Genomic DNA, 24,169 nt, shown 5'->3' with positions numbered 1-24,169 from the left:
GTAACATTTCAGAATTCCTGCCCCCTACTAACAATAACACTTTGACTGAGAATGTTTTATGTTGATGTTTTCTGAATTTTTCATAATTATTTTGTAATCATGTTTCTTCTATTATCTAAAGTAATTTAAATCATTTTGTCTGTGTTTGATTATTATTTATTAGGGTAAGGTTCTTTATAAAGCTGAAGTGTGTTCTATTAGCACTGTAATTTACTTAAACACTTAAAATTAACATGGACACTCTGTCGCCAGCAAGTTATTTTTTATGCCTCAAAATATTGGAAAACCCAGCAAATTAACGCACGAATACGCAGCAATGAAACTGAACTTTCGCTGGGCGCTGCCTCGCCAGCCAATCAGAGCGAGCATTGAGGTGGTGTGATGTGTCTTCCCGGACTTTCAGAGGAAAACAATTTTCCAGCATTTCTCCGCATATATTAATATTTCTGGATTTGTTTTGTGATTGGTCAGTTAATACGGGGTCGTCTCCCTTTTGTTGTCATCTTTGTAAGAGATGACAGTTACGTTGTTAGGTTAGTTTCCACTCGGTCGTCGCTATGTGCGGTCACGTCGTTAGCATCTCACCGGAAACAATGAAGTAAAGTTACCAATAGCTAACTTAACGCCTGCTGGTCTGGGCCAGGCCGAAACGATACATTTAAAAAAATTAATTTATGGACTTTTAACTTAAAATATGACCACAGGGGTCAGCATCGGCCTGGGATGACCATTGTTGCCCCTCCTGGGATACTTTACGCAGGTTTATTGGTGCCTTTGTTCCACAATAAAGCAAAGAGACTTGAGTTTTTTTTTTAATCGAGCGACCCACTACAGTGAATATGTGACACATCGTCTGGACCCGTTATGTAAGTTATTATCTTCTTTCTTTTGTATTTGAGGAATAATAATACAATACTGTCATGAACTCTTTCATTTTTAATGAAACTACATAATTAACTTTTATCCTAAAGAAGAACTTAAAAAAACAAACGTCAAAATCATCGTATGTAAACATAAACTTTTAAAATGATTAAAATTTTTTGTTACTATTCTTGGTTGCTTAGCTGGGCCAACCTGAAATGTAACAATGGATACACAAAATGTTTCTACTTAGACATTTTAGTCTCAAATATTTGTTAAAATAATAAATATTAGATAGAAATACAAAGAAGGGACCCATAAATGTAGATTTTATATTACCTTCGAATTTAAATAAATACTTTGATTAAATATTATTTAGCATTGTTTGAATGGAGAATATTTTGACTACTTGTGCAGCTGACTTTAAGTTCTACATTCTGCTTTAAATTGGGAAACGTGGCGGACGTTGTAATCTCCATTACCCACCGTTCTTACCGATCTCCATTACCCACCCGTTCCTACCAATTAAAGCATTAAGCAGATATTTTAGCTCATTGGTTGATGTTGGGGGTGGGGGAGGTATAAAATTAGCTAAATATAAGTGAAGATAGTTTCTTACTGTGTAAAGCCACGTCGCCTGTAGCTACTAATGTAGGTTCATATGCGGTGTTGAAACACATTTCCTTCCGTTTTGAACGCCGCGCCGGACTCGTGACGTCAGGTGACCGGTGGCTACGGCGCATGCGCTCCCGGGCGGAGGCCAGACTCGATGTGCAGTGGCGGGAGCGGTCAGAAGGCTGGCAGGAGGCCATTGATACATACATCGTCGGGCGATCGTAAAGACGCCTTGTGTGAAAGGGTGGATCAGTGGTAGTTAAGGGAGTTGGCACTGTGGGAATTGACTTTGGTATAGTTAGACATGGTTTGTGCTGCCGGAAAACTCATACTTTCCTGCCCAGGCCCGACAACTAAGAAAATATTGGGTTTTCCGTGAGGCAACGAGTGAAGCCACCGGGAGAACCAGTAGGAGTGCAGACTGTGTCCTGACATACATGTCCAACGAGAGGAAATACTCCCGGGATCGCGAAGGAACGAGCGCAGCGCCAGAGAGCTGGATGTGTAGCCACGCCAAGAGTTCGTCGACAAGTGACGAGAGTAGTGACGTCAGAACAGCGTAAAAAGCCACAAAGGAAACCGTCATCAAGGGCGCCATGAATTCTGCAGAGACTGAGGTGGGATCGACGCATGATAGACTAACCCGGAGGCAGACATTTTGCATGACATGGAATCCTATACATAGTATCATAACTGTTTATGTAAATAATAATGTTATTTTTGCAATATTCGATAAAGGCCCAGATTTAAATCAAGGTTATTATTTATCAGTAGTGTATAAATGGGCATACAGGCCCAGGGTTGCAGGTTGCGGAGCCATGAGCCGACCAACATCTTTGATTATAACGTCACGGCGGCTATTTTGGACTCTAAAATGACTAAAAATTACTCCAAAATGCTTCAAAAAGACTCAAATACCTAAAACATTTCCCATTCTCGAGGGAAAAATTCCCGTTTTGAAGGAATATTTCACGTTGTTGTATTTAAAAAAAATGCTAATGGCTTGAAATGGCCATATTGAGGCTTAAGAATCCATATCTACAGCCTCCGATAAGCCTCTGGCGATACCATGGATTATGATGTAACTGTTGCAATTTTTTGTAACGGCCGCGATCTTGAATTTCCATAATCATATTTCAATGGGAAAAATCTTTAAATTCATAAAAAAAAATAATTAAATAAAAATAATTACACTATCTTAGATTATAGATCATTGCACGTTTCGTTACGGTCGCCATCTTGAAAATCCGTAATTTTTATGCTAGAAAATAGGGAAAATTTTTTAAGTAATATAAAATGAACAGGTAAAATTTTAATTAAATATAATTTTAAAAACGAACTTTCGTCATGAAGCACGGAGTCCTCGGTTCGAACCTGGCGAGAGAAAAAAAATGAAAATTGTCAACAGATCCTTCCTCCACGAAAGCCGCAGGCTGACTGACCTCCCACCACATATTAAAAGATATATATATATATATATATATATATATATATATATATATATATATATATATATATATCACCATATAGTATTGACGTCATGTCCGTCATCTTGTTTTACTCTGCTGGAAGCCACCATCTTGTTTTCGTCTGATAGAGTGCACTGTCAACATGATAATTAATTTTTTTACTGCTAGAGTGAAGTAATAATTTACTATTTCTGTGGAGCCTGCCATCTTGAGGTTTTGGACGCCATCTTGGAAATTCGTAATTATTAAGCTAGAAATTCGGGAAAAATTCCCAAATTTATAAAAAAAACACTTATTAAAATAATGATTGATTCGAACGGTTCCTGTCCTTGGTTAGATCCTTGGTCACTGAAAGAAGGTAATAAATTTTATTTAAAAATACTACAAAAGTGACATGTTCGAGAAAAAAACACAAGTTATTTTACAAACTTTAAATTTATTACATAAATTCTACAAATACAAAAAAGTATATTACTAGCGTTTCTAGAAAGCAAAGCGATTCATTTGCATGCCTTGTCATGTGTTTTAGAGTCAGTTATACATATCAGTTGATTAACCAGGCATGTCAGGCATGTCAGTAGCCAGGCACGTTATCGACGTCCAGGTGCATTCGGTTTGTGGCCGACATGTCCACGTATCAGCTAGGCATGTCCAGTCAGCAACAAGGCACGACCAGTTGTTGGCCAGACATGTATTTGGAGCTCAGGCACGCCCAGTAGGTGACAATATGCGCCCAGTCAGTAGCCAGTATGTCTATTCAGTGTTCAGGAATGTACGTACATTAGGTGGCAGGTCATGTCTAGTTGGTAGCCAGGGGATCCAGAAGATGGTCAAACACATCCAATCATCAGTCAAGAGGGATTTTCTCGCCGCTACTCGACGAACATTTTAAACAGTTCATGTACAAAATCTTACGCATATGCCAAGCGTCTCCGAACCAACTATGGTATCTGAGCGGTAACCTATTCATAAATTGCTGTGAAATAAAGATAAGTGTAATGAAAGTCCCTTAAGTTATTCCAAGAATCTGTACCCGGATTTTTATGTCTAAAAATATTCTGAAATTGAATTTTAACAATTTTCATTTTTTATAAAAATACAGTTTGAAACGAAATATGGAAACAGAACTACTCATCCACTCTAAGCGTATTCTGAAATACTTTTCGTAACAAACCCCATTCGGATACTTTAAGCAGTTTTCAAAACGCGTTTTTTTTCTTCTGAATCTCTACACATCGTATGTGCATCCAGGCAAGCAGAAAAATTTTGAAGAGTTATTTAGAAACAGAGTTTTATTTAAAGTAATAAGAAGATAAGATGTTAAAATGAATTGTATTTTGGTATTTACGTCCTATATACATGTATAGTTTAACAGTTGTTTGCAATCGCGTTCACATATTTTAATATTAGACTCATTAATATAACTATCATTCCAAAATTTAGGACTTAGGTGGCTGGTTTTCTCTCTTCACTCTCATCCACCAGAAAAGCGAATATTTACATCTTTACAAAAATTATTTAAACTTTTTTCCAGTATGTCAGTTATAAAAGTCATACAGATTTTCCTTCTTGAATAATTTCGAATATATGGTTTTAAATAGTTAGGGAGTAAGTGTGTGCAATCTTTTCCATGTTAATAATAGAAGATTGAAAGAAAACGAACCAAAAACATATATTTGGTTATCATGCTGAATGGTAACGCTTATTTATTTCTGATATATTATTAACGTCATTGTTCATCAGTAATGATTGCGAGTTTCTTTCCAGCTAATAAACTTTCTGCATTCGATATTTTGCAACTACGGCTTGATTTGTTAACAAGAGTAACTTATAATTTAGAAAAGTCACTCACTGAACAGGCGATTACACACCAGATAGGTAGACCGTGAAAAATTGGGGAGTCATCTTGTGATAGGCTCAAATACAAACCCTTTTGCCTTTTTGCAGCTTCAGAAATTGGGCCACAGTTTATCTGAAGGACTCTGGGGCATTAAAAAAAAAATTCAACAAAATAGTATCGGGCATTCCAGTTACCAGGTGTCACAAGTCAGTATCCAATGTACGTATGTAATTTTCCGAGGGAATAGAGGATCATGGAGTCTATCCTGTATGTCATTGAAATCTCGAATTGTTCAAGTCCCTACTGATAGGTAGAGACCCGGAAAATTCGCGGGTTTAATGACCTCCGGGATAGACTCCAATATCCTCTACACACTCGGGCAAATGCCAACTGTTCATTGGCTGCTGACTTGTGAGTCGTCTCGACTGGGTGGCCTGTGATTCGACACTTCTATGAGTGAGGGTCTCTAATTGGCCCTCAGTCCTCCAGATTAACAGTGAACCAATGACAGAAGCAGCACTAAGGTATAATTATTTGAATTTTAGCATAACACGAAATGAACCCGCGAATTTTCTGGGTCTCTACTGATAGGACAGCAGATTGATGCCCTATTGGCTGGTGTGTGCAGGTTCCGTCAGATGACCGGCAGGAAGGAGAGGGAGGTGCTGGGAGACGCGCCCTTGCTCGGCGTGTACATGGGGCTGTACTCACCCGGCAAGGTTTCCGTCGGCGACCCTGTTTACGTCGCCTAGACTTTGACACGAGTGTCTCGGGGTTCCTCGCACCTCCGAAGCAGTCTGGAAGAGCTACCGAAGAGTGCATCGCACCTCGACGTCCAGTGTTTGGAGCAGCATTTCCCAAACTGCGTCCTTCCCGGAACCCTTTAATGAATTTTTATTTCTGCAAATGGAACAGATATATTCATGTAAAATAATAGATATTTTTTATTTGTACATTTGCATAAAACAAATGTATCACTAAGCAGTAATACTGGGTGGCGATTCTTACCTTGTGTTTTCCCAGTACTTGTCATAGATAAAGTTATTTGTAAACCGTTCCCAAAATATCTTACCAGTATTACTGCACACATAAATAAGAATAATACAACAAACAAAATAAATTCAAATTATTTAATATTCGATAAGATTTTTCTTGGTTAAAATAATTATGCTTGAATGAAACATCATTCTAATATACTCCCCAATTTTCGTTAGAACTACTCAGTATTATCTCGAAACATGTTATATATATATATATGCAAAAATAACCATAGCCATGTGTTGTAAAAAGTTACAAAATATTTCTTGTAGTGTACGAACTATTTCTTGGCAAATGATTTCCAAATGAATTTTTTGTAAATGTACAGAGCACCATAACTCATTCAAACGGTCTCCGACTGTGATTGTAATCAATATTACAAAATTTAAAGGGATTACTAAAAAATTGAAAAAAATTCTTTTTTTCTCCTATTGTTTTACTGGATCCATTTCTGGAATTAAGAGTGCAAACCCCGTGTTTATATGAAAGTGAAAGTGATTGAAACATGTCCAAAGTCAATAAACTTCCATACGACTTCACGAGAAATTTGGATTCCAAAAAGGCTCCGTGGTCAAAAAAGATTGGGAACCTCTGGTTAAGAGTGACATATTGTCCCATCTCGAGTGAGAATAACACTGTGGTATTTTTGCTTACTTACATATACTTTTTGTAGTTACTTGTTGTTATTACTGGTAGAAAATACTGATGTAGATGTGGTAACGGTTAACGTTTTTTTTTTGCCTAAGTGAAAACAATTAAGTAATTTAATTTTTACGGAGAAAATATGCAGACTTTAAAGCGCACTCGTTTTCTACAGTAAGATAACTCTGATCAATGGCGCAAATCTGTAAGATTCGCAAGGGGACACCCCCGTAAAAAAGAAGGGGAGGGGGGGTTGGCGCTGTCCAAATGTTTTGCATGTGGGCTTAATTCACGGCCATGTCAGGATGGGGAGCTTGTTTGTTGTATACTAGCCATATTTTGGCCTACATATATGGAATAAACAGAAAACTTTTAAATGTACAGAAAGTTTTCCATAAACATAGTTTTTATGGTAACATTTATCAACCCCGCTTCACAGTCACGCTTTTGCAAGCGCAAGTGGGCCCCTTCAGCGAGGGACTTGTTATTTCCTGGGGGGAAGGGTGTCAGTCCTCCCTGGGATCGACAACGACTACAATTACATCGGATACGTGGTTTGTGGTTTGAAGCGGTTTGCACTGTTTAATATTTACATTTCTAAAATATGCACAAAAATTATTTCAATCAATCTTACCTCTACAACAATAATTAAAATACTGTTCAAATTATTACATGAATAAGACATTACTGATATTACTGAAATGTAAATAACTGTTTAATTTCTGTAGTTTATTTTTTGAAATAATTAGTATAGCGCGGTTAACAGTAGTAAGTATTAAGATAACTGCTAGCTGGTTTTAATAATTTCGGAATATAGTAATGATATAAGCGATTATTTTGCTTATTGTTAAAATTTATGGATATCAAATTTTGTGTAAAATTAAATTTTAATTTTTTTTTTTTGCTAGAAGAACTAGCTATCTAATTTAAACAGAATTATCACAAAAGCATATAGAATTACGAATCATATTTATTCGTTTTTACTGATTTAGAACCTTAAAGAGGTGATTATATATAAAAATAAAGATAGATGTACGAAACTGAGCATGAATAACTTAATTAATTACGTTAGGTGAATTTAACATTTTTCGATATTCAACTCCAAAGGCAATGAGTTAAACGGATAAAGATTACTTTTAAAAGTCTTAGAACAACTATGTTCTTTAAATGATTCACGCTATGGGATATTTTGATATAATAAAAAAGTTTTGGACGTACGCCATTTTATTTTTGTACTGTTTGTCATTAAATAATTGAAGAATGCAAAATAATAAATATTAATTCAAATTTAAATTTATAGAGAACATGATTATTCAGCTGAATTAACACAGAACAAACCCAACGATGTAACTCAACCGGAATAATGGACAACACGATGTCGACAGCACAGATGAAAAAACATTCAAATTTTAAATAACAGACAGCACAAGAATTCAGTGGAAGGAAAATAGTCATGAAAAATTAACGCACAGACAAACACAGTTGGATAACAGCAACAAGACAAGACAAGAACAGTAGATTCAGATGGACAACAAACCTGGACCACACAGCAAACTTAGGAACACAACAACAAAAATAAACAGGAATTATGGAAAACATAACGATAGTAGTGCCAGTATTCCGCAGGAGGAATGGAGGATTGCCGCCACCAATTAATATTCTGACGTCACGGCGACCATTGTGGATGACCTTAACCTTTGAGTTTACCTTCAAAATTTGCCAAAATTAAAAAAAAAGAACCAAATTTGCCAATAATGACCCAAAGTTTGCCCAAAATTCGGCAAAATCAGCCAAAATTTTAAGTTTTTAAAAAAAAATTAAAAAAATTTGAAAAAATTAAAAATATTCTGTATTTCGAGATTAAAAAATTCCCGTTTAGAAAGAAAGTTTACCGTTTCAGTTTTCAAAAATTCTAATGGTTTCAAAATTCCTAAAAACAAGCCGCTCTTAGCCGTCGAGGGCATGACCTCGACAACTAGTGTGCCATGAATTATGACGTAACTGAAGCAATTGTCGTCACGAACGCCACCTTGAAAATCCATTTTTTTTTGCAATAAAATAATGAAAAAATTAAAAATTAATAAAAAAAATTATTAATAAAATTTTAATAAAAAATTACATTTATGCCGTTACTCTCTGACTTAGCTATGTTAGTTAAAGGACAAAACAGAGAAGCGTCCGAGACCTTGGGTTCAATTGCATAGTGTTCAGCACGTGCAGAGAGAGAATCAATGTAGAAAACATGCGCCGACTTGCCCATCACTTGGTTATTACAAACATGTATAAAAAACAACAAAAATGTATCTATTAAATAATGAAAGGAAATGATTTTTAAATTTTATATAAAAGAATACATACTTCGGTGTGGTCACATATTTATTTCTTTTCTTTTCTTATTATATTATGCACATACTTAACAAAACTTTCTTCACATTAACTTGATATCATAGCTGAGTATTTAACGTTTACAAAATTTACATTAACAGATATAAATAAACTTGGGGGCCCCGCAAAGAAAAAAAATAGGTTAAAACAAGAACTTGTTACACCATAGTGGCAATTGTGTACAATTAATTACCTTCATCATTTAATACAAATGATTATAAAAATTTATTTTTTAGGTTGATTATAAAAAACGGACTTTTCATTGGGAAGGTTAGAATTTCGATGTGGACGTCCAACAAGGAGACTTCATGCGCAAACATGCTTCAAGCTGAAATAAAATTATGGTAGCGACATTCCTGAAATTGCAGGCAGAATCCTGAGGCCGCAAGTGGAGGAAAAAGGCTCACTTTCGTCCCGGTACGTAATGGACTTAATCAAGCATTGGCCCGGATGTCTCTCGCCACACAAGGACCGTTAAAAGAAATAACAAAAAATAAAAATATAAGACATCGGTCAAAAATAAATACTTCAAATTATTCCGGGGAATCAAGCAAGAAAGCTTACCCAAATGGCGGCCTGAAGTTACGAATTTACACATAATCAAGTTGATTTAAAAGGCACATTAATAGATGTTATTTTCACATGATGGCTGACCACAAAAGTAGAAGAGCGCGGGAAAGGTAACCTTCCTTGTAGTAGGATGTCATGGATATGGACACACGATGTAAAACTCGGTAGGCAAAATTATACAAACACTGGTTCAGTTCCAAAATGATAAATAATACAAGTGAAGTAATTTAAAACGTTTATTATATTTCAATATCAGTTTCATTTTGTATATCTTGAGGCACTTTTTTATGTTAATAATAAACATTACAAGATTACCTGGAGATATAATTAAGCATATATTTTAAGACAACCTTAATAACAATATTGATAATCTATCCCCCCCCCAAAAAAAACGTTCACATAATTGAGCCTACATGATGTCCAGTTTGCCAACAAAAAAAAACAAAAGGAAAAACACTTTGAGTACATGCCACACCACTAAATGCAACGGCACCCCACCCTCTTCTAAGTATACCACAGCCGGCAGATGGCAATAGTACCTATCAATAACTATTACAAGGATAACACTCTAATAAAAAAAAACGTAATGAAAATTAAAAATGATACTATTACCCCTCGGTGGAGGATGAAGCCAAGGGAATCAAGATAGTACCTGCAGGTACAGATTAAGAAGGAATAAGAGTAGTGGTCACTTTAGACAGTAACTTTAACCATAGGACAAGGCTGAGAATAAGAATGACAAGGAAACAAGGTAAGTTATGGCTATGGCGACTAAGTTTAGGTAGGAACCGAAGTGAGGTTTTCAAGTTCAAATTAGGGAATAGAAGAAATTCTATCTGACTTACATTAAAGCGAAATTTAGGGATATGAATGGTGGGTAACGACACATTTAAAAGTAAGGATGAACTAACAGAACTAATATCTTAAAAAACGGGCTTACAATATCACAAAGAGATTCATTGCTAATATATCCATTACCAATTATAGGTATGGTGTAAGGTGAAAAAGACTCAGTCATCATTCGACATAAAAAGGTAAAATCAATGAATGTGTTAATTGCAAAGATCCAAAAGGAATTAGTTTTCAGGAAAAATGGAAGTTGTAAAGAAACGATAGATTTATCACAGAATTGGAAATAAGGTTTTGCCAAGGAAAAAGTTAAATTCACAATTATTAACGTGAGAATCAAAGAACGGGAAAACAGAGGGACACAAAGTAATTTCGTGTTTTCTACAGCCTTACAGTAGGTTGGAATTAATTGGCGCAAACAGATTTCTGTCGGCATTACTAACAGATTATCATAAACTTAGAGAACCAGATAATGGTTAAGTTTGTGGAAGAAAAACGGAAATACAGAGAAACGGTTTTACTCAAACATATTGTCCTTATTCGCTAGGGCACGTTAGTAAAAACATTTAATGGACAATTAAAAATTACAACTTGGACTCAGCTGAGACCATAGAACATACATAGAGTGTCCAACGAAACAGGAGCCAACATGTATAGAGGTAAAGTGATTAAATGTTGAATTTGGTCCATAATACTGATAAAGAATTTAGGTCGCAACAAGACTGAACTTAATTTATTGTGTACACTAATTTCGATGGCTTGCCTCATGTCTAAAAGTTCGATAAGTGCACTAGACAGAGCTTCACAGATCCGAAATAAAAGTGTGTGGTTAAGTCAATACGACAATTCATCAACATTTTTTTATCCCCAACATCATGAATAGAACAGTTTAGAAGTTTATAAAAGGCGTTGTGGTTGTCTAAATAAATATTTGTTTAATTCTTCAAAAGTTTAGAGTTGTTAACCACTCTTTCTTCTAGCTCATTCACAAAGATCATATAATTCAACACACTGGCTAACATTTTATTTTGATTTCTTGAAACTTCTTTTAGACCTTGTTCCAAATTGACAAGATCATCATTATCAAGTGTTCCAAATAAAGTTTTCAATATATTTCCACCAAAGTAAAAAAAAAACTAAGTTTTGCTCGGGAAAGATCCCGGGGCAACAAGGAAGTTAATGCCATAATCTCTGATTTATATGCAGCAAAATTATCTTTGAGTGGATGAATACCAAAAGCAAAGTTTACACTCCAAGAATAATTTTATTTATGATGGTCATTGTTTACTGTAATGATATGATCCATAGCTCTCTACTTAACTCTTTATTTTGTTTTTCTAGTTGTAGCAAGACGAAATTTAAAACAAAGGAATAAAAATTGTCTGAGAATTACAAAGAATCTTTTTCAAACAATACATCAGTGTTGAGAGGGTTTATCGTTATATTGTCGCGAACCAAAGTAGAGGTACAGAAAAGAAGATACCACGTCCTGAACGAAGAACGAGGAAGGGGATACAGGCGCACTAAAACAAAAACTCAGACAACGACCAAACTGTCAATACCCAGAAAAAAACTCCCCTAAAAACATCTTCCCAAAAAACCTTAACCTTTAACTGAGTTAATTATCCTCATTTCCACAAAAAATTATTCACACAATATTAAGTTATACCCCGGAAAATAGCATATGAATATAATTTGATGCAACAAAACTTAAATACTAGTATAATGTTTTTTTTATATTTCTTTTTATGTTAAATATTTCATAAACCTTAAACTCAACAACCAAAACATTAGTTTCAAAGGACTCCAATACTAGGACCAGTGGATGATCAGTCCAACTAAGTCAACGGCCTAAAAGAAACAAAATTGAGAGGACACAAGGTTAGGATCTGCAGCTCCTGAACCATGAGCATTAAACTCAATGCTGGACAAAATATTTCTTTAAGTGAGAGATGTGAGCTGTAGTCACATAAACTCCAGTGTCAGAATTTTCTAGACAAGCCGTGACAGGAGTTTGAAAATTCTGGATCTGGTACGGACATGACCAACGAAAAGACAATTTAGCCTTTCTCTTGTCTACTCTTTTGCAAGTAGGTTCTGCTTTAAACACAACAAGATCACCTGGCCGAAAGGGGTTTGGAATACGATTCTGGTTTTATTTAATGCGACTCTTATCATGAGACCACTTGAGATTTTTGAGGGCAGCTGCCCAAACTTTCTCAACATTTTTTTTGATCCTGTGGTAACAAATAATTTAAACACCAAAGATTAGACAGTTGGTTATTGGGTCAAAGGTAAACACTAAATTGTATCGTGTGTATTTATAGGATTCATGGCGGGAATAATTTAATGCCATTTGAAGCCAAACTAAATTCTTGTCCCAACTAGACTGGTCCTTGGCATGGAAAGCGATTAACACTGAACGGAGGTAACGGTTAAACCTTTCCGCATGCGAAGCAAGAGCATAGTATGGCGACAAGGTAATGTGTCGTATTCCAAGAGTGAAACACAAATTCTGAAAAAAATTTGACGTAAATTGAGATCCGTTATCTGAAACAGTTGTGGACGGAATTCCGAAATTTTCAAAGCAAAAAAAATTGTAGAGTCTTGATGGTGGAAGGTATATCGGCTTTCTCAAAGGAAGTAACCAAACAAATTTTGAGAAGGCATCAACACAAACTAACAACATATTATGTCCCTTCTTACTCCTTGGAAAAGGATCGAGAAAATCAATAAATAATTTTTACACTGGCCTTTCAGCGACTTATGATGCCAACAAACCCAAATGAGTGTTTTGAGCTGGTTATCTGAGCGCACAAAGATGACACTGCCTGACATGCGCAGAGATATCAGAGTGCATACCGGTCTACACAAAATTACTCCTAATGGCTTCTATGGTTTTGTAAACTACAAGATGACCACCAGTAGGTGAAGAATGAAAATGTTCAATTTCAACTGTTTTCGGGATTTTTGGTAACACTATATGTTTCAGGTGATTTCGAGTTCTGAAATACAAGATACATTTTGATAAAAAAATCTGGACTGTGTAGAAGGCCAGATATTATCTCTGTTACAATTTTCCGAAGGTCTTCATCATTTTCTTGGTGAGTCTGAATATCTTTGAAAGCCAATGGGTAGTCTGTTACAAACAGCTTCATATATTGTTTTATTAGTCAGGGTATTATCGAACATATGTGGAAGAGTATCCGCAACCACATTCTGTGTCCCACAGATATGCTGCATTTCAAATTTTAATGACTAAATTCTCATGAACCACCGACCAATTTTGCCTAGCTGATGTGGATGAGCCAAAAGCCAAGATAAAGCTTGATAATCGGTTTCCAACAAATATTCTGTATGCTCTAGATAATGTCTGAATTTATTGATACCAAAAACAACCGCCAAATATTCTAATTCATAAATTGTAGACTTCCTCTCATGTTGGGTTAGTTTCTAGATACAACAGCAATAAGGTGCGTAACACCATTGGACATTTGTGCCAAAACAGCTCCTATGGCTGAGCTAGATGCATTGGTTTGTAGAACAAAGGGTTTTGAGAAATCAGCCATGCGAAGGACTGGAGGACTCATAATGTCCTGTTTCAAAGTTTCAAATGCCTTTTGCTGCTCTTCTCCTCATTCAAATTGCACATTCTTTTTACGCAAATAATTAAGTGGGGCTGCCTTTTCAGCCATAATAGGTATAAACTTTCCGAAAAACTTGATCATGCCAATGAATCGGGCTATACCCTTTACATCACGGAAATGCTATAATATCTTTGGTGCGCTCAGGATCAATAAAAATGCCCAGTGAAGAAATTTTATGGCCTAGAAAAGAAATATCTTGTACCGCGAATTTTCAGGTGTTGTAGATATTCTTCAAAATGTTCAGAATAAACAACCAGATCATCCAAATAGTTGTATACCAACTTAAATTTGATGTCATGAAATATCTGATCCAGTAATCGTGTTAGCACCTGTGCGCCACTAGCAAGGCTAAAAGGCACACGTGTGAACTGGTACAAATTCCATGGTACACAGAAACTAGTGATTGGCTTGGATTCCTGTTTCGGAGGTATCTAATGATATGCTGAGTATAGGTTAATTGTAGTGAAATATTTTGCTTTAGAAAACCAATGAAATGTTGACTGCAAATCTGGCAAGGGAACGGACTCAGTCTTAATTTTCTGGCTAACCCGACGAAAGTCAACGACCATGCGTTGTTTGCCATTAGACTTAGAGACCAAAAATTCGGGGCTTGCATATTGAGATGTAGACTGCTCAATGACACTTTTATCCAGTAATTGTTGTACTTAATTTCTCTAAAGGATTATTTGGGGAGGTGAAAGATGGTAAGGTTGACATTTGACATAACCCTTATCGTGAAGTTTAATTTCGTATTCAAGAAGTTTGGTCAGGCCTAATTTTGCGGTTAAAACATTTGGAAATTGTTCGGACAAATTTTTTATAGCGAGCTGTTGTTCGTAAGGTAAATAATTTCCTAAGTCACATCCTTTATTATTGGTGTTATCTATGCTAATTTCTGTAAGATTATCATGTTGCAGTTTACTCCCTACAAAATATATCTTAAGGTTAGGTTGAAATTTAAAGAAGATGCATTTTGTTGCATATCAAGCAAGTCCTGATTTTGCCATAAAATCAGCTCCCGGTATACAATCTAAGCTCACATCTTTAGAAACTAAACACGGGAACATCCAATTTAAGTGTGCAATGTTCAGCTAAATTTTGGCACAACCAACTATAGGAAAAACATCATTAGATGCTATATAACACTCAAAATCAACTTTCTCCATGCTCTTAACTAGATTTGATTCTTTTAATTTAGAAAACAACTCATACCAAACAATGTAACGCGTGGATCTTGAATCAACAAGAGCATATTCTTCAAATTTGCCAAAACGAAACCAAAATAATAGGGATAACTATAGGCTGTAATCCCACCACATTAATTGAACTACGATTACAGATCTGGAGGACTCCATGATGTATGAGCGTTTGTTAAATAATATTTTATTTAAATCTAATAAATTTATTTTTAGAATTTTTTTTATTTTTTCCAATTTTTTGTGATAATTATTACGGATTTTAATATGAGGGCCGTGAGATCATAATCCAATAATGCGCATTGTTTTTTATTTAAATTTCATATTATTTTGTATAAATTTTACAAGAATGTGAACACTAATCAGAATTTTTATTTCCTTTTCTATACAAACCTGAAAAAAACGGGAATTCATATGCTAGGCAGAAGTTTCACTTATTTTATTAAAATAATAATTTTTTAGTTAAATTTTTTAAACTGTCCTTGCTCAAACCCAATATCTTTAGATATAATTGCAGTAAAAGGAAGTATAAAAAATGATCTTAAAAATTGTAAACAAGTTACACATTGCATTAACGTTAAAAATAATAGGTTAGTATTAACTGAAGCTGATTTGATTAAAATAACAAATACTTGCTTACATTTATTTCTTAATTAACGTTGTTATTAACGGTTTCCCGTTTGTCTGCATAGTATTTGTAGTAGAAATATAGAGGAAAAATTTCCAGAATACCATTTATATTATAAGCTATTATACAATACTTGTTTAATAGTCGCTTACACACCTTAGTAGCCATTTACACGACACTAGTTTCCCACAAGTCATGATGTACAAGAAAAGTGCACAATCTGTAGGACATGACATAAAGCATACGATATATAGACATACGGTAAGCTGCAACATGTACTCTAATTGTGTTTTCAGTTTTTGGTATATTGATAATATTTTTATTTTCATGAAGTTAAAATGTTGCTATAAATACATATATATATATATATATATATATATATATATATATATATATATATATATATAAACACTCATTTTATCCCAAGTGTTTGTAAGATTTTAGTTTGATTTATTATAAAACATATTTCATATATTAAATATTCACTACATACATGTCTAATTTACTAATTGAAATTTTTGATGTATAACATTTTAACTCTTTGTAAATGGCATTTGATACCAATACTTTTGCAAATGGAACGGAAAACGATTGAACGGAAATGCATAACCACACTGTTGATATCTGTGGCGGATGGCACAGAAATATCGAAAATTTGATACATCTATATACATTGTTTTCGTGAACAACGCAGAGTTTACACCGCGAATAGGTATTAAAAATAAAACTTTACAATAGTTCATATATTCTTTCGAATTCTATGTTATAATTTATAGCCTGGAAATAATGACTACTTAATAAAACGTATTATAATTTTGAAAACCCTTACTTAACTTTAAATTTAGAGATATCACAGCGTTCATCATACTGTCAGATATAACATATATTCGACGCCATAAAAAATAAAAGAATATCGAGAAGAAAATTTTAATGTTAAATCTCAAATGTTAACTCATTTTAATAAGTAGAAAAAATTGGCAGACTGATTTTTGTTGTTTGAGCAAAAACCAATAAACAAACATAAGATACGTATTAATAGCATATGTGTTTTTAAAATAATTCATATTTTGTTTTAAAAAATTCTACCTTAAATTTTGTATTCGAGTTTCGTATTAAAAGTGTATTTGTAATATGAGAACACATGATTATTTTAAGTCTTTTTCGTCTTTATTGGGGCCGTTTCATTTTATAGCTCATAAATTCAATCTGCAAAAACGATGATTCTGTAGTCGACGTAGCTGCTCCGGCAGTGATTTATAGCGGCGGGCGCGGAAACTATGTGTGATTTTAGTGAAGAAGTGTAGTTTAAAGACAATATGCGTATATTTATAACGTTCAGGATTATTTTTAAAAAATCTGTTACCTTTCGTGACATTGTTTCATATTAAAAGTGTATTTGTAATATCGTAAAACGTGAATTTGCTCTTTATATGGGTTAGATGCTACATGTCTGGCGAAAACTAAAAGGCTTGTTCACATATTTTTTGTTGTTATAGAAACACTTCTATTTGACATTTACGAATACAGTTTAAGTATAACCATTATATTAATTTATTTATTTTACTAGCAGGAATGATTTGTGATCTCAAATCTTATCATCGTTTTTTAAGATTTTTTGTAAATAAGTCCCATATAGATAATATTTGGCTTGAACAAACTTATTTTAGTTGTAAATATGTAAAGTCAAGATAAACTTTCAAAATAAAGTTTTTTAAGCAAGGAATCAAGTTAACTCTTGAATATTTCCGGTGTTGAAGCTATACCGTATTTGTTTCGCATAAAAACCTATTGGTAATAAATCATGTATCTTAAGAGAGACTGTATGGATTTTTCTTTATCTAAGTTTCTTTACGTTGGATTTTTCATCGACACATTTCTCCTTTAATGCTTTAAGGCGTTTAGCTATTTTCGTGATAATATGCGGTGGCATCTGCTGGCAGACGCGCGTATACGAAGGGGTTGCCAGTGCAGTTGCTGGAAAGCAGATATTGACTCGGGAAACCAATATCTTTGATATACCGTCCCTGGAGCGATGCGATGTCTATGGAAAATGTGCTGATGTGGGAGAGTTATGTGAGTAAATCCTTGTGTTGTGTGGGGCGTGCCATCGAGAAAAGGCCTACGAGGAAAATGCAGCCATCCTTGAGCGGTCGTATTAAATAACTAAGTCCACCGTGTTTATAATGGAAGCGCTGGTAATGGCCAAGTATTTGCAAGAAAATGTTTAATTTATCAGTTATACATTTTTTAAATTATAGTATGAATTTTATTTGTTAATACCTTAAAAAGTAAACTGCTTGATAATAATTTGTTTTTGATTACGGAACGATTTGTATAATACATTTTTTTTTAAAAACCTCTGTAACTTTACAGAAATAGTTTATATCTCAGCGTCAAACTTTTGTTTGTTTTCTTAAATGATGCCATGGCATATTTACTTTTTTTAGTTTAATATGTTTATATACGTATTTTTTGAAGTTTCAAAAACTCCACGCTGCAACAATTATTAGATTCTATGACTACAATAGTTTGTTTCGATATCTATCTACTTACGATTACAATTCAAAATAAAATAAAACATGCCACACTATTGGGCAAAAAAATTATTTTTATGAAATCGCAAACCTTTGAATATCCATGCTGCAGAAAAATTACATTCATTTTATTTGCTTTAAATTAGCAATATTTTCGCAAATAATTCCAACAAACACTTAAATAATTGCTTTCGTATAAATCGCAATGATAACTTCAAATGTAACGAGTTTCGATTGCCATTAATTCAAAAAGGCTACATAATGCGGTGCCAAACATTACTGAACCTAAAAAATAATTTTTATATCACTACTGCTCTCTTGCATGATTTGCGGTAACAAATGTTTTACAAACAGTATGTAAGTAACAAATGTGCTGCCTTTTCGTTGTCGGTGCTTCCAAATGTGCTGCCTTTTCGTTGTCGTTGCTTCCAAATGTGCTGCCTTTTCGTTGTCGGTGCTTCCAAATGTGCTGCCTTTTCGTTGTCGGTGCTTCCAAATGTGCTGCCTTTTCGTTGTCTGTGCTTCCAAATGTGCTGCCTTTTCGTTGTTGGTGCTTCCAAATGTGCTGCATTTTCGTTGTCGGTGCTTCCAAATGTGCTGCCTTTTCGTTGTCGGTGCTTCCAAATGTGCTGCCTTTTCGTTGTCGGTGCTTCCAAATGTGCTGCCTTTTCGTTGTCGGTGCTTCCAAAATGTGCTGCCTTTTCGTTGTCGGTGCTTCCAAATGTGCTGCCTTTTCGTTGTCGGTGCTTCTAAATGTGCTGCCTTTTCGTTGTCGGTGCTTCCAAATGTGCTGCTTTTCGTTGATGGTCCTTCCATTTTTAATGTTGTTTTGACTCTAGTATTTTAGTAAATTGTTCTTGATTTGACTAGCGTATTATTCCATACAGTGCATGTATATAAGCAAGTCCTAGACAACAGGATGCTCAGTTTGTTACTGACATCGTCGGTGTAAGGATCACCTAGTTTGTTTCTTCTGGTGCATTAATCACGTAATTACCTGTTCTTGCGAACTCGATGGCATCTTTACCGACTTTAACGACGAACTCGATGGAGGTTGTACCATCGACTGCGGGAACCATGACGTCAGCGTCTACGATGATGGAGCATATCCCGTTGGCAACGTCGATGTCAACACTGGAGGAGACTTCAACAGACGTGGTACCGCCAGCAGAAGAGACTTTAATGTCGCTAGTGCTGGCTGCACAGGGAAACTCGGCGAACGCTGGTTCGCCATCAATGGAGACTTTAATGGATGCCGAATCGACAACAACTAACGAACATCGGTGCTGTTACTGCGACAAGAGTTTCTCAAACAACTGCAATGCTCGACGATATGAGAATAGAGAATGTGCCAAGAACCTTTATCGCAAAATGATTGGCTGTAAGAAATGTCACAGGCAATTTGCAAGACAAGATAATATGAAAACGCACATGAAGAGATGCAAAGGTCCTGCTGTTCGGCAGAAAGTAAAGGTTTCTATACATCAACGATGCATTGATGTTCATAAGAGTATGCCTAGAGATGGTGCAACTGCGGCAACGTCAGTATCTGGATCGGGTCTGAAAGGTTCGTCTTTATCACCCCGGTATCCTTGCAGCTACTGTGATATGACGTTCGCATTTGCTCATGATGCACGAAGACATGAGAGGAGCAAATGCAAGAAGAATCCATCTCGCATGAAGTTTCGCTGTGATGAGTGTCATGAATGGTTTACTCGAATTGATAATTTGCGACGACATGCGAAAAACTTTAAAGGTGAAGTCCGTGTGCCTACTGCTGAACTACCTGCAGAAATTTCGACTCCTCGGTTTAGGTTGAAGGCTCGTGAGCGTACAAGCAAGAAAACCGATGTGCAGCAACCGATTGGTATGACGTCTGAACAGGAAAATAAACCTAAGACTGTGTTCGGAGCATTACAAGTGAACGTTAATGGCTTCTACTTGGCGCAGTCTGCATTTCGTGGAACATTGAAGGTCTATTATTATTTAAATACGTTAGGTGAGTCGAAAGACATTTGTAATTTTCTTGATGATATCAGAGAGGACATAATCAATCAGCTTACTGATGACGTTGCAACAAACGGTTCATTAAAATATAACTTGTGGTTGGACTGTATATATGGAAAGCCATATCCGTTAGATGACAAAGTGAAGAAATGTGCTTTGAAGACTTCGGCTGCAGTAATTTACAGTTCTGACGATGTGAAGCAAACTGTTAAACATGGTATCAAGAAACTCTGTCAAGAAGAGGAGGACTATGTCAGTAAAGGTTCTGGTTGGTCTCTGTCTAGTATAAACCGATTGGAGCTAAGAATTAGTCATTACACACCGATGCGGAACTAAATGATTGTGAGATTGCTGGCTTTCACAAGTGTTCCTGTAGTAGAATAGAGATTATGTAATACATATTATGTTTGTAAAAGAACTTGCGGTGTTTAATTCCTCGAACCTGTTACTATTATGTTAAATTAATGTTATATTTAATTTTTTTGTATCGGCCAAGGATCGAACCAAGGACCTAAGTCGATCTAATCAATCAGTATATAGATTACAAATTTATTTAATGAATTTTGAACTTTTTCCCGAATTTCTAGCATTACAATTACGAATTTCCAATATGGTGGTCTTGATGTCTGATATGATGATGGTAGTAGAGTATTTAAAGTCTCTTTACGAATGTTTAACGTGGTTTATTGAAATTATTATTTCTTTTTACATAAAATTAAACATTATTGCATCTATCGGGTATCGAACCGAGGACAGGAATGTATCGTATCAATCTTTAAAATGATGAGTGATTTTTTTGATGAATTTTAGATTTTTTCCCGATTTTTTAACATAAAAATTACGGAATTTCAAGATGGCATCCAAATTTAAAGATGGCGGGTGTTTCAGTAATAAATGATTACTGCACTCTAGCGGGTAAGTATTAAACTAACATGGCGTCAGCGCACTCTCGCCGAAGATACAATGATAATGGCTTCCAGCATCGAAGACAAGATGGCGGACATGGCTTCATACTACCTGACGATATATATGCTTTGAAAAAAAAAAGTGGTGCGAGTCAGTATGCCTGCAGCCACCGCGGGGGAAGGATCGGTCGCCGTTTTTATTTTTTTTGCCCTCACCGGGTTCGAAACCGAGGACTCCGAGCTCCGTATCGTAAATGTATGTTTTTTTATAAATAATTTATTGAATTTTTATTAATTGAATTTTTTTTATAATTTTTAAATATTTTTTCATTAAAATCGGATAATAAATTTAAAGATGGCGGCCATAACGGAAATTGCAACGGTGACGTCATAATTCAAAATGGTGGAAAACACAACTCCGGAATGTTCGAGAAAACATAATGACGTCATCAAAAATGGTGGATCCAAGATGGCGGATCCAAAATGGTCGTCGAGGTCAAGGTCAAGTCCTGATAGAGGCTTAACTGAGGCTTGAGTTAAGGATGCTTAAGCCTCTATCAGGACTTTTCTAGCCGCTGGGATTTTTACGGAATAAAACGGGATATTTTCCCTCGAAACGGGAATTTTTCCCTCGAAAACGGGAATTTTTTTCTTAAAACGGGAATTTTTGAGTCATTTTTGAGGAATTTTGAGGAATTTTTTCCCCGTGACGTCACAAATCCAAGATGGCGGACCGACAATCACAATCCACATCCTGAATCCTGATCTCGGAGCCCCATTTACATACTACTATGGTAATGTGGAGATTCCCTGAAATAGCATTCCAAGGCATGCAAAGGAATCTCTTCGCACTCCAATATCTTGTTTTTTGTTTTTTTGTAGAAATAGCTTAATATATTTTTCTTTGTAAAAGTGTGTTATTTTATTTTTCAAAGGTGGCATTTTTTTGAGAAATATAACAAATATTTAATTATTAGCATATTTTTAACTTAAAATTATATTTTTGCATTGACCATATATTGAATCAAGGAACAGAATCGATCGATTTTGGGAATTTTTTCCGAATTTCTAGCTAAATAATAAAAGATTTTTCTAAATGGCGGCCAAGATGGCCAACAAGGTGGCCGATGTCACGGGCGTAAATAAAACTGAAAATAAGCGGGTAAAAATTATACCAATAAGGTGGCACCACCCTCTAACAAATGATGTGAACACTACGTGACACTAGCGCCCTGGTCGCAAGTACTGAAATTAATGCTGGCGGTAACGCCCTCTAGGAGACGATTCTATTATTCCTTAAAATTAAAAAAATACAAGTCAAAGTATGTGTTTTATTTTTTATATATAAATTATTTATTTCTCAGTCTCGTAAATGTCTCATAGTCAAGTGGACAAAGGCGAATATTTTCCAACTTAGGGGCCCAAGCTGTCATGGTTATAATCACCTCTCTTCGAAAGTAATTCGAATAAAAAATTCAATATAAGTCGATAAGGATATATGAACATTGGTAGGCAATGGAACCTCGTCCTTACGTGCATTAGACAGAGCGATGTTGGTGTACTCTTAAGAACAAACAGCGGAAACAACAATATGGTTTATCCAAGATTGCGACCTCGAGCAGAAAAAAAAAAACAATATGTTGGTTGTGATATCATCCATAAGAAGATGAAAACAATGTGGCCACTGTGATGTCATAATCCTAGATGGCAGAATATTTAAAAGTAAAGAAAAGTGCAACGATCATGAGTGATTAACTCGATTCCAATAAGGCGGAATTAAAACAGCGGAAAACAAACTGGTTGGTTTCCAGATGGCGACCAAGGTCAAGGTCAAGGTCAAGATCATCCAAGCTTGCCGCCGTGATGTCACAATCAAAGATGGCGAACATCGGCACCGTCTTCGCACCCCGAACCCTGCGCTCAGACATAAGATTAAAAACTAATGTTCTTTACCGATTCTGGCTTAATAAAATGATCCTCTAATTGCCCGGCTGTTTCCAATGAGACACAAGCTTTGAAATAATATCTAAATTCTTTTGATTTGCACAAAAAACCTGGAGTATAAACAAAGAAATACTTTTTTCCGGCACTATTTTTCAAGCATTTAAACATTGTACTAGAGATGAGACAGTCAAATCCTCAAAACCTCAAATACCATAAAATCCTCAGTATTCGAAAGATTCGATATTCGAGAGGAAAAATTCGAAGACAATTGTTGGAGGGAATGTAGTAAATTAAACAATTCTACACTGATAAATCTCTCTCAAGTATAGCTACTAGGGCTATTCTATTAGCGTTTGCCAAGATATTGTACACTTGATAAATAAAATTAGAATTGTTATTGATGACCAAACCTTAATCAAAGTGATGAACGCTACAGCCACATGCTAGTCTTTCAGCTTACTACATTAATGATCAGAACATGGCCACATATTCCTAACGCATTAGAGAACGCGAAAAATACACAGCGCATCATACAGTTAGGAATCGTCAAGAGACGACATGCTATTACGTATTTAAAGTCACATTTTTACTTCGCCATCACCATATTGTTCCGCCCAAAACATTGCAGAATTAGTTCGTGATAACGTCTGATGATGTTTAGTATCTATGTATGAATAAGAATCTCAGTTGTTAAAAACAATCACTTTAAAAAGAAGTCATTTAAAACGGTTTTCACAATGCAAACACTACACTTCAGCCAATATTTTTGGGTGTATAACCAATATGGCGTAACAATAAGCTGAAAAAAACTGATTCAGCCAGTTACCATGTAATCATGCAGACGTGGCCACCCCCTGCTGGGCATGTGCAGAGTTTGAATTCGGTGCTATAATCTCGCCACCGGCTCGATCCAAAAACATTTAATCCGTCAGATGACTTACGGAAATGAAAGGTATTTATTATATCTTACACAAATGTTGTGAAAATATTTCTTCAAAATACCTTCAGGAGGTTGTTCTCAAATTGTAGGTAACTCACA

General features: G+C 35.3%; 1 protein-coding gene across 7 annotated transcripts in view; it reads left to right on the top strand.

Moving 5' to 3' along the window:
• LOC134538759 (mitochondrial amidoxime-reducing component 1-like) overlaps positions 1–7,093 on the top strand; it is a 176,373-nt gene extending 169,280 nt beyond the window's left edge. For 3 of the 7 annotated variants that reach the window (XM_063380242.1, XM_063380243.1, XM_063380244.1), the window contains exon 7: positions 5,414–7,089. In XM_063380242.1, the coding sequence (XP_063236312.1) occupies positions 5,414–5,537 (124 nt within the window). In that variant the 3' untranslated portion in view covers positions 5,538–7,089. Of the gene's footprint in view, positions 1–5,413 lie in introns of all 7 variants that reach the window. The other 4 variants (XM_063380245.1, XM_063380238.1, XM_063380241.1 and 1 more) reach the window with 3 other exon arrangements.
• Positions 7,094–24,169: the final 17,076 nt, after the last annotated feature.

This window comes from Bacillus rossius, chromosome 14 (genome assembly GCF_032445375.1).
Source record: "Bacillus rossius redtenbacheri isolate Brsri chromosome 14, Brsri_v3, whole genome shotgun sequence".
Taxonomy (NCBI): Eukaryota; Metazoa; Arthropoda; class Insecta; order Phasmatodea; family Bacillidae; genus Bacillus; species Bacillus rossius.
This window is presented reverse-complemented; position numbering and strand designations above follow the sequence as displayed.